Source organism: Hylaeus anthracinus, unplaced genomic scaffold (assembly GCF_026225885.1).
Source record: "Hylaeus anthracinus isolate JK02 unplaced genomic scaffold, UHH_iyHylAnth1.0_haploid 0, whole genome shotgun sequence".
NCBI lineage: Eukaryota > Metazoa > Arthropoda > Insecta > Hymenoptera > Colletidae > Hylaeus > Hylaeus anthracinus.
The window spans coordinates 25,643,101-25,654,828 of NW_026533254.1; the positions used below are offsets into that span (position 1 = coordinate 25,643,101).

The 11,728-nt window shown below is 40.7% G+C and overlaps 2 protein-coding genes and 1 long non-coding RNA gene across 8 annotated transcripts in view; 1 reads left to right on the forward strand and 2 right to left on the reverse strand.

Moving 5' to 3' along the window:
* LOC128889327 (uncharacterized) overlaps positions 1-7,568 on the forward strand; it is a 21,549-nt gene extending 13,981 nt beyond the window's left edge. For 2 of the 6 annotated variants that reach the window (XM_054146874.1, XM_054146886.1), the window contains 7 exons: positions 643-943; positions 1,180-1,681; positions 2,105-2,263; positions 2,338-2,513; positions 2,628-2,834; positions 2,969-2,992; positions 3,988-7,568. In XM_054146874.1, the coding sequence (XP_054002849.1) occupies positions 643-943; positions 1,180-1,681; positions 2,105-2,263; positions 2,338-2,513; positions 2,628-2,834; positions 2,969-2,992; positions 3,988-4,067 (1,449 nt within the window). In that variant the 3' untranslated portion in view covers positions 4,068-7,568. Of the gene's footprint in view, positions 1-642; positions 944-1,179; positions 1,682-2,104; positions 2,264-2,337; positions 2,514-2,627; positions 3,394-3,987 lie in introns of all 6 variants that reach the window. The other 4 variants (XR_008460423.1, XR_008460429.1, XR_008460424.1 and 1 more) reach the window with 4 other exon arrangements.
* On the reverse strand, positions 2,716-3,725 carry LOC128889435 (uncharacterized). The gene is made up of 3 exons (XR_008460439.1): positions 3,586-3,725; positions 2,951-3,495; positions 2,716-2,854 (listed from the first exon to the last, which is right to left on the reverse strand). It is a non-coding gene; the product is annotated as an uncharacterized LOC128889435 (long non-coding RNA).
* A 61-nt stretch (positions 7,569-7,629) lies between the features above and the next one.
* Positions 7,630-11,728, reverse strand: part of LOC128889318 (uncharacterized) — a 4,630-nt gene continuing 531 nt past the window's right edge. Inside the window, exons 3-5 of the mRNA XM_054146862.1 lie at positions 10,896-11,057; positions 10,555-10,792; positions 7,630-9,912 (exon numbers count right to left, since the gene is read on the reverse strand). Of these exons, the coding sequence (XP_054002837.1) occupies positions 8,058-9,912; positions 10,555-10,792; positions 10,896-11,057 (2,255 nt within the window). The 3' untranslated portion in view covers positions 7,630-8,057. The remainder of the gene's footprint in view (positions 9,913-10,554; positions 10,793-10,895; positions 11,058-11,728) is intronic.

Below are 11,728 nucleotides of genomic sequence, written 5' to 3' on the forward strand. Positions count from 1 at the left end.
TGTTACTTACTTCTGTTATTATATAGTTAGGCATTTTGGGGTCTTGCAGAGGATTCTTGTAGAGGTAGTGGTCCAAAATGTGATACTACTTTCATTTCTGTACCTACTTGGTGTATATATTCATTCAAAATGGATGACTTTCATGTTACTTACTTCTGTTATTATATAGTTGGGCATTTTGGGGTCTTGCGGAGGGTTCTTGTAGAGATAGTGGTCCAAAATGTGATACTACTTTCATTTCGGTACCTACTTGGTGTATACATTCATTCAAAATGGATGACTTTCATGTTACTTACTTCTGGAAACCATCCTGAAGGTGGTTCGCGGCTTCAAAACGTTAATAGCCAGTTGTAGTTTTCGAATATGGTTCAAAACAAATGTGAAAATGATTGGTTTCAAAGGGGTGGTCCAAAATGTGCTACTTATTACATCTACTTATTGCATCTTCATCTATTTACTCCATAAAATAGAGATGATCGGTTATTTGTTTCTTTTTAAATATATGTAATTACGTGTAATGAATAGCGAACAGTGATTAGAGATGGTATAGGAGGAGTCGGGCCAGTGTAAAATGCTAACACTTATAATTATTGATGCGAATTGTATCTACAGACGTTTAATTATCGATTGAACATTCACCAGGAGCCAGAGGATGCCAAGAAGACGCGAAGATTCGTGACAGACGACAGCGAACCACCTCATTTATGCTTCAAAGAAGGCGACAACGTGGTGTGCCACGTTTACACCGAGTACACAGGCACTTTACCTGTGAATGCCACTCTGGGGCAGGCCTCCAGCAACAGCAGCGATCGAGATTGGTGCGCGTATCCCCTAGCTGAGTACTTTACCTGTCGAATACCCCCTGAACTGAGAGCTAGAATGGCGGAGGTCTATCAGAGCTGTTCCATCGAATGCGACTTGGTCGATCCATACACTCTACCAGGTAGTCCTCTCCTCTAATTACCCTTGCTCTTAACGCATTCGCATGTACACCTAACATTATTAGTAAATATTAGCAGTAATTAATGTAGTAGATTGAGATTAGGAATGAATAAATCCTAATCCATATAATATATATCATTTATTGCACGAGATAACTTTGGCTAAGTAAAAGCGCGTAAGTCTAAGCGGAAGCGTGTTAGAACTAACGAGTAAACTAATTTTAACATTTATTTCCAGACAGCGTCCTGGTGGAGAGCCAGTGCCAGCAGACAGAGGACTGGTCGCACCTGGTGTTTTGGACGTACTTGGCCATCCGGTCAGCCGCTGACATTTTCCCGACGACAGCTGTGGCCCTGATCGATGCTGCCGTAGTGATAGCCACGAGGGAGACGTCTTGTGGACGCGGCGACGTCGGTCGCCAATTGGCCTTTGGCTCCCTCGGCTTCGCAATCTTTGGCCCTCTAACTGGCTATCTTTCCACTCTGATAGACAACTTGAACTCCTTCTACTACCTACCCATCGGCCTGCACGCCGCGCTGATGCTTCTAGCGGCTCTCGTTGCCCTCTGCGCCGATGGGATGCCTCTCAGTCCCCCGGAGTGGTGGTGGCACACTAGGAGTGGCATGCTAGCGCTTCCTATGAGTGCCATCAAGAGATACGGCAGCGAAACTGCCGCCCTGGTCATCGTCCTCATCGTCATGGGAACCTTCTGGAGCGCTATGGACAGCTATCTTCCTTTGTAAGATTTCTTGTTGGTACAGGAGTAGCATCGCGACTTTCAACCAAAGACTAAGGAGTCAAATCAGTCTCGAATGTTCGCGTTTGATATATTAGGTTGTCCCAAAAGTTTCTTTCGCTTTATTAATAAGTAATACATGCACAATAGTTTATGTTTTATGTTACATTACTGAATTGTCCACGATTCATTTTGCTCCATTACTGTTACAACATGAATATTTATGAAATTAGATTGTCTATTTATATTAACACGACCACATCAAATAATTGAGTGGAACTCGCGAAAGAAACTTTCTGGACAACCTAATAGTTATACTAATTTCATTGAACGCATTAAATACATACATCAAAATAGTACATTACAATCAATCGGTGCCCTACTTGTAGCAATTGTTCTCATTGGTCTCAATTCGTATTATTTTAGACACTTGCAGAAACTGGGGGGCAACGAGCTTCCCATCGGCGTGGCTATGACCGTGGGAGCGGTGCCATCGTTCTTATTCCTCTGGAAGTCCGAGCACCTAGTCGATTATTGCGGTCACAGCAATCTCCTGATCACTGCCTTCACCGTGTATATCATTAGGTAGGTAAGTTACGCGATCGTGCACAGTAAAGGCTAGACGACTTGTATAAAATAACTGCGAGTGAAATTTTTAGGTTTACTGGACTGAGTCTCGTCGCGGGACCTTGGTGGTCCTTGATTTCCGAGGCGCTCGAGGTCTTCACATTGGGAATTATGTGGGTCACTGCCATCCTCTATCTGAGACACTTGGTCCCGCGTCATTTGACTGTCACTGCTCAAGCGCTGCCTGTGATTGCACACTTTTGCGTTGGTACGAATTCCAAATACGTTTGTGTATATAAATATGTATACATATGATGTTTTAAGTCTCGCGCAGGACACGAATGCATTCACCACCGGCCCAAATGTGTTTGATCTGACGCAGGTCGATGCATCGGAGCCGTGATTGGTGCTTACATCAACGTCGACGACTCTGACATCGTCGATTCGTTGAGATTCGTTTATCGTTGCATGGCCGTCGCGGCAGCAGGCGTTGCCGCCTTGTATTTCATCTTGTATCACGGCTTATTGAAGCCACGGTGCCATGCACACAATATACAGGGTCCACGGCAACCGCCTACCGTTGTACAGGGTGAGCAAATTTGTCGATATCTACAGCGTAGCAAGTTTCAATTCCATCATTTACGATGTTCGTTATTCCATAACGATCGATAAATTTATTAATATGTTCATACAAACGTGACTAACGTAAATTTCTCACGCTAGCTGCCATTAAGGAGTACGAATTAAGTGAGTATCCTGGAAGCATTCAAGTGGTTTGAGTCGGCATTATCCTTATTTTTGCTAATTTAAGAAGCAGAATCTTTAGCAAGCGTTAAAGCAATTGCTCCGACATGCTGTTTAGCGATAGATTCAGTGCAAACTGATGCTTGATGTCGAAAAGTCGCTGAACTCTAGAAAAAGTGACGGACCAACCTAAGAATTTTGTAATCGCCATCTACCTTAAAGTATGGTTACTTAAAAATTGACACGAACTTTCTGGAGAACCAATAGTTCCCTTGGGAGTCGATACGATGCTCCCAGCGATTCTACTTCAAGGAAGACGACCATCTAGACCTCCTAGGTCACCTAGATCTCAGGTTGGGACGTTACTTTTTACAGAGTCGGTTAAACTTTTCTGATAACCCAACGTACGCATTTCAGTTGTTATATCCATGTAAATATCACCTTCTGATTTCCTTCAAAGTCCTAAAGGTTCCCTCCAAAGGCACTTGGACGATTCTTTTTGCATGCTACAAAAGGTCCAAATGATTCAAAAGGTTAATGGAATATTAAATGTTAGATATGGCTGGTGGAAATATCAGCATACATAGCATACATACTGAAAGCTCTTTAACAGATACTTTTAACCTTCAGGAGTTTCTTCACTTTGAAATTTCTGTTAGAAGATTTAAATTGATTCCGTTTGTTTTCAAACTAGACAGACTCCTCGAGATAACTTGTTATGGCAAACGTTGTACAGACTTGCAGGAATATTCTTTCAGTTCAAAGGACTCGTAGGAAGCATTCTTCAGTTTAGCAACGTTTCCTTGATAGAAACTAAGTTTCTTTTCCCCTCCCATCGTTTATTCGTTCTCCACTATCCTCGCATTATATTACATTTCGTGTCGACCTGTGTTTCTCTTCATTTAATCCAATTTAATCGTCCAGTTAATCAGAACTTCAGTTACCTTTTTGTGTCGATTGTTTTATCATCCCCTTCCCCTGTTTTCTTCTGTGTACAGCGATGAACGGAAACGGGAATTACACGCCGCTCAGGGTCTACCACAACGGTATGGGCAGAAAAGGTCAATTCCGTTATTGAAGAATAGGAAAGGTCGATTCTCCTATCGAAGATTAGGAGAAAAATATAAAGAGACTGGGCGTTAACGACACGTTAAATGTCACGTTACGGTGCTAGCGATTAGACTGTCGCTCCTATTGCGATTAAAAAACGAAATTGATTGTTACACGACACTATAGCGTTCATCTGCAACTTAACTTTCCGTCGAAATTTGTCACCGTTTGGTATTGTCGTTTATTTACAAGCAGTTGTTAAGGATTTATTTGCTCAGGTGTACTTCAAGGCGTCGAGACGAGCTTCTACGTTTACCGATACCGAAATGAGATTACGAATCGAGAAGGTAGAAGTAGGTAGAAGTACTTTCGAAAGTTAGAAATTCCAAACAGATCTCGTACATGTTATTTTTTATTTTTATTTCGCGTTGTGATCGTAGAAACCAACCTGTTGAATTTACGTTGCCAATAATTTATGTATTTCCTTTTTTTATGTTAAGTGATTCGAGTATTCAAACATTTGCGTTCCTGGTTATGCCGCAATGTCTTAATTTGAAAATACGAATAGATGGAATTAGTAGCAGTGAGCCTTCGCTTGGTTTATAATTCCTGAGTACTTGTACCTACGTCTCCACCAGTAGTAACAATTTACTACGCACTCTAACTGTAACATATTTGTAATGCTTTTCCATTCTCATAGTTTTTTGTATTTTTTGTAAGTGTACAAGTATATATTTCCCCTCGAGCTCGTTGCGTTCGATTTCTTTTTGTATATTAGACTGCGTGTTCGCGCGAGAGGTCGCGTATTCGTACTGTTTTTAAGAAAAATTTCTACGAACCTGTTGTATCGTATCTATACACTGAGAAATAATTCGTCTCTCTACGTAGGATAAGAGTTTACCTGATAAAGAGAAAGTAATATATTGAACTGTGCGATCGATGTGTACACACCGAAAGAAAAAGAAAAAGAGAAATAAATAAAAATGAACAAACGAAAAGGTTTGAATACAACGTTACAATTTATATTATAAGTAATAAACACTTGTAACGCTAACGAAAGAAGAACACTCGGATGTCTGAAACGTTCCAACAAATTTCTGATCCCTGGAGACTCCAAAAGTACCTTTCCTTTCGTGACACTCTATTCAACAATTTTGAAAATAAATAATTCACTGCACAATCGCTACAAAACAGACGGTAACACCTCTCAGTGAAGTGCACGCAAAAAGAGATAACCGAGTTTCGACAGTTTGTAATAAATTTATTAGGGAGCAGATTTCAATTCACTTTACGACGATCAACAGGCGAACCCGCGACTATCGTGGAAACGTTCGCTCGCTACAGTTCGAAATACAATATTAGGCTAAAAGTATATTCACCCATGGACCATAGAAAACAGCGACCATCGACGTACTTCAGAGCCATCTTATCGTTTCGTGGACATGTTCGTTCGTTCACCTATTATACATATGTTACCTATACAATTGTAGTTATAATATTTTTATTCAACATATTTATATAAATTTCAGAAGTGTATTCGTTTCATCATCCGGCGAGAGATGGATTCTTCTAACTAACCGCGAGAGACTCGTTTCAGGAAATACTTTTTTTTTTCCGGCTCTCCAAAGTGCGCAGTCTTACAGAGTAACACTAAATGACGGATGAGTTGTGAAAGAAAAGAAGAAAACCGGTGGCAATGATAAATCCAACAGGAAACGTCGTCCCTCCTGCTAATAAATGTCAAATGCATTCTTATAATTATCCAAAGAACTTACTAAAGCTTCAACTTTTTACAATAATTATACATTATACGCGCTGTACATACAAGGAGGTCGGGTGGAGGAAATATACAGGGTGTCCCAAAAATGTTGTAACACCTTGAAATGGGTGGTTCAGGGGGTGATTTGAAACAACTTTTTCCTTAGCGAAAATGTTGTCCGAGGCTTCGTTGAGGAGATATTAACGGAAAACACTGACCAATCAGAGCGCGAGTATGCCGGTGGAGCGCTAGCGCTAACGTATGAACGCGGTCGCCTAGTGCTTAGCCACGCCTACTACGGCCGGTCCAACGGTATCCGCACGCTCTGATTGGTCAATGTTTTCCGTTAATATTTCCTCAACGAAGCCTCGGATAACATTTTCGCTAAGGAAAAAGTTGTTTCAAATCACCCCCCGAAGGGGAAAAAAGGGGATGGATGAATGAATGAATGAATGGACGGGAGAAAGATGGAAAAAAAAAGATATGGGGGGGAATTCCCCGGAAGCGGAGGCAAGCTCTCTCGCTCTCTCGCTCTCTCAATCTGGTGTGCGCAGGCGTTAGGATAGAATAAGATAGGTCAAGGTTAGTTGTAACTTACAAACCTTACAACTTGTAAGGTAGAGTTAAGAAAGATAAGACGACATCTATAAGGACTAGGAATTAAGATTAGGTCAAGTACAGTGGGTGTAGAATGTATTCGTACACCGATGAATTCTCTCAAAAAACTTTTGTGTGAAATTGTAGTTTCTTAACTTCTTTTTTTATAATCAATGATATTTTACATATTCTCGGAAGTCTCTAAGATAGATATAGTCCAAACATTTACTAGTTAATATAATTTGTGAAATGAACATAAAAAAAAAGAAAAATGCGAAAAGTGGATAAAAATATAAAAGCAATAAGTATTTGTACGATTCTTATGGCGAACCATTTACAGTAGATTTTATAACATAAACACATTAGTCTATTGCTTCGTACGAATTAGAAAACATCAAATTTCCAGTAAAGCAGTTTTAAAAAAGGCTCTAATAGAGGAATGAAAGGAGATCCCACTTCGAATAACTAATAATTTAGATAATTTAATCCTTAGAAAAGTTACAATAATTATAAAATCAACAAGAAATCCCACGAAGGAAGTATTATATACTTATATATAAATGTAAGTTTCTCTTTCTTTTTGATCAAGCTTTAAAAATTAAACAGTTGTGCGAATACTCATTGCTTCAATATTTCTATCGATTAATTGTCTTTTTCGTTAATTTCGCAACTTACATAAATAGCTATATCTTTTGTAATCTATCTATTCTATCTATTCTACATATTTCCGAGAATATATAGAATGTCATTGTTTATAAAAAATAAGTTAATAAGTTACAATTTTACACAGTTTTTTTGGAAATTGATCGGTGTACAAATATATTCCACACCTACTGTACATACATACAAAGAGGTCGCAACTTCACAGTTTCTTCGTAGAAAAAAAAAACCTCGTTAACGTTCTTACGCTATCAATATATGAATACGTTTATATCTGTAAAGAAAGTACGGGGTACTTCTTTCAAAGTAACCTCGCGCACTTACGCCGCAACAATTTCGGAATTAGGACACCAGAGTGAGAAAAGAACGTAGAAGAAATAAAAAGAGAATAGCGAAAGCGAAAGAGTGAATAATTGACATTCAATGTCGTTTCTCTCTCCACAGGTAAAAACCCATTGTAAATAATAACGTAACACAGTAACGTAAGTAATAAAATAAAATTAAAAAAAAAAAGACTCTTTCCACAGAGAAACTCATTTCGCAGATATTCAACCAAGCCTAACCAAACTGAGAGTCGTATATCATTATATATTTATTTCCGATAAGTATTACTTAGGTAATTAACAAATACGTTTCAATATTTGCGAAACGTGCGGTGTCCGGTGGTCGATTGTAAACGTTTCGTCGTACGACCAGTTATTTTGCTAGATCCGAGTAGTATACCCGTGGTTCTTTTCAGAAAGTACACAGATAAAGCCACGGTGCAATATGGTTTAACAGTTTCCAACTCCCGAGCCGTCTTTTCTTGCAAATTATTTGGTAATCTCGAAAAATAAAACTTAAGCATCAATTGTAATTTCTTAGGGTGAATGAATTTCATGTAGGAAAGTAATGAGGTACATTCTTAGCTCGAAGACGGCTCGAAGAGTTGGAAGATATCGCAACGAGATTTTTAGAAAATTTACATGTAAGAAACGAATTATTTCCCGATTAACTAATCGCTTAATCGATGATAGTACATTCCTCGTCATTGTTGCTTTCGGAGTTAATCGCGTTGCAGTTAGTCCTGCTCGAGTCCTCCCTGTTCTCCTCCTTCGGTACCTTGGCACCAACGTTATCACTAGTAGAAAAACATGCGTCTTTAGATTTACTTTCCTTCTCCGAGTCACTAACACATACAGGCGTGGCTTTTAAACTTTTCTTCTTATCTAAATTGTTAGTCATATCGTTAACCATTTTCGCAAAGTCATCCTCGGTTTCTTTAACAACCGAATTCAACATCTCTGAAATAAACGGCGAATTGGCCTCTATCAAATCCTTCAATGGCGTCTCGTTAGGGTCCGGTAGGTCCTTGGGCTCCTCCAGCTCGATGATCTCAGGGTCGCGCTTCTCCAGGTAACAAATAAACTGTTCCTCGTATTTATCACCGGTTGCCGAAGCGTTCTGGATCGTCGAATGCCTTATGGATTTGTCGTAGTCTTGCATTTCGACGTCGTATATCTGCACGGACTTGTCCACCAGTTGCGCGGGGTCGTCGCCCACTGCTCGAGACACGGTGTTCCTCTTCTTGAAGGACTTTATACCTTCGACTGCGTTCGTAGTGCCTACGAACTCCGAAGGGCTCAAAATATTAGCATCGGCTTCGCCGTTGTTCTCGGTCTCCGGATCGGAGTCGTTGACGCAGACCATGTCCAGAGGTAACTCTTCCTTCTTGGTCTGGTTCTGAGTATTACTAGGATCCGACGACTGGGCGGCTCCCGTCTTCAGTTGGTACCTCTTCCACCTGTTGTACTCGCGCACTATTCTATCGTTGATACACGCTAGTTGGCTGACCGTGTCGCGTATCTCGCGGTGGAACTGCTTGATCATGACGCGGGCGTCGTTCAGCTCGTACTTCTTCAACTCTTCTTGCTTGGACGACTCGAACAGTCCTCGTAGCTTGGTCTTGAGATTCGTCAATATATTGTCGACCTCGTGACCGTGAGGAAGCAACCTCTGATTGAGCGTCTTTACGCTGCGCCTCTCCGCTAGCAGCTCTTGCCTCTTGGAGCTGCTGGTCTTGGAGCTGACCAACGCGACAGGTACCGCTTTGTTGTTGTCGACGTGGTCCTTGAAGGAACGCGAATTCCGGGACGGACCTATCACCGCTATGTCCTCTGAGTCGCTGTCGAGCTCTATGACGTGAGGACTGCTCCCTACGGGTCGCGGTACTTTGGGTTCTGGCAGTGGAAAACGCAACCGGTTCATCATGTCGGCGCTTTGGTTGGGTATGGTTACCATAGGCGTCGACGTGCACTGCATCGCCTGGTATAGGTTCATCGAGGCCACTTGATTTATGGGACTGGACACGTGGCGTATGGGTATCACCGGCGACGCTGGTTGGAGGAAGTTCGAAGCGACCACGTTCATGAACGTGTTGTACATGGGTTGTTGAACGACGTTGGCAGTTTCTATTCTGGGAGGCAAGGAGTTCGTCGGGAGAGGCTGAGAGACGATCGTACCGTCTGTATTGACCGTGACGACGTTTTCGCATTCGACCATTGTCTGCTCGCAGGAGAGAAGGGACGGCGGTAGTTCGTGGTCGACGGAACCGTCTTCTGATGTCGCGTAGGATTTACCAGACACGGATACGTTGGTTCCGTTCGAATAGCGTCCTCTGCCGCGACCTCTTCTTCTACGCTTCGTCACGATAGGCGCCGTCACTTGCTTGGGTATGTAGGTTTCGTCGTCTTCCTCTGAATTCGAACCTGTTCTTCGACGCTTCCGTTTCCTTCTTCGCGGGCAACAATTCGTTTCGTCTAGAGACAACTTCTCGTCTATCTCTTGCTGGGTCATCTTGCTGTTCTGCTTGAACAGTCTGGAAAATTGAAGAGGTTTTAATTCTGATTCAATTGGAAGTTATTATTCGCTTTTATCTTTTATTCTTTTCTTTATTTTCTCATTCTGACTCTACGCGACTGACCCTAGAATCGAATTCCATCCTTTACTACAACTTGGATTTTTAATATAAAATGATTTATTCCAATCTCGTTGCTCGGCACATGTAAAACTGAAACAACGTGGCAAGTAACGCTGTGTTTTCCTTTTTCTTGAACAAAGCATTCGTCTTTTCGTTCGTATCCTTTCCTGATCGAAAGTTTGAATAAAATAAAAATAGAACAAAGTATGTCGATTTTAATGTAATAGATAAAATTTGAAAATGCGTGGTTAGCTAGACAGAGATAGCTCGAGGCTCGCTCGCTCCATTCGTACCCCATTCATCGTTCACCATCCCCAAACAGTTTCTCCATATTGCCTTGACGAGCCACGCCAGCTCACCGCCATATTTGAGACAAAGATGGTACGCCATTTAGGCTTTCTGTTTTTCCATTCTACAGGCTGTACTAAAATTGATGTTTTCTCAAAAATTTAGACCATCCATTAGCACACTTTGCGTATCTATTTCTCAACAATCGAAACTCGAAGCAATTAGAACATCTTAAACGGATAATCCTGTTACCTGTTCATTTTCTGAACGAACTCCAGCAGAGCCCAGCAAGTCGCTCTCGCGGGATACAAATCCGTGGGATCGCAAACGAAACATTTCCACTTTTCGTCCGCTTCGATCTTTTTCCTCAGGATTGGATCAAAGTTTCTCTTGATACATTTGCAGCAGAAGGTGTTGCTGCAAAAGGAACAGCAGTACAAATTGCCGCCGTTCGCGCACCATCTGCAGAACATGTCCGTGGCGTCGTCACCTGCGAGATAAAGTTGCAAATATCAGAGAAACGCTAACTATAAATATGCTCTAGCTCATCCTAACGTGTTTCAATTAATGAATGTTTCATTCTCTTTTAGTACCTTGCTCGAAGGTGCCATCTCCGTAAAAGTCGCGACACTTGGAGCACAGCAATGTACGAAGTACAGGATGCTCGAACATGTTACTAGAATCCGCTGGAGCTGATCCGATGTGTGCGTCACATGCTGTGCAATGTAGTTTTTGAAACCGTACTGCGGAAACATCTGAAATACAGAGAATTTCATTGGAAACATTTTGTGGAGAAGTATTTATTTATGGGTTAGCTAAACACTCTCTGGTTTATTATTTACAGAGGATACGAATAAAATATGTACGATACAGGGTAATACAGATTTCAATACTTTCTAATGCAACAGAAATGGAACAACCACTGAATATTTATTTACTTATACACTCTTGAAATTCATTTTGTTTTTTCTACTATTCTAGTTCAATGTTTTTCTAAATGAAGTAAGCATACATTACAAAATGGAGCTCGACAGAATGAAAAAATCAGGAATAGAAAAGTACTTTTTGGTAGACCAAGATAAGTGCAAGTGAGAAGTACCCAAACCTTAATTTTCCATCACATTTAATACAATTTATAAACTATCCAAAATAGAGGATTGCAGTTAAATGCATTACTTTCTGATAAATTATATTAAACAAGGACATGGCTAAATGCCTTGAAATTTATTCAAATAGATTCTCTGAGTGTGTATAATTTTAGAAGTTTGAATTATAAAATAGCGTTTGAAATGGTAAGAGATCTCTGTTTGTTACAATGATGTATCACAAAATGTAAAAAAATTTCAAAAGGGACCAAAAGTCCCAAAAGAAAGGCCACAGTCCTTCTGTCAAATAAATGCGATATCATCAAACTTTGAGCAATCTA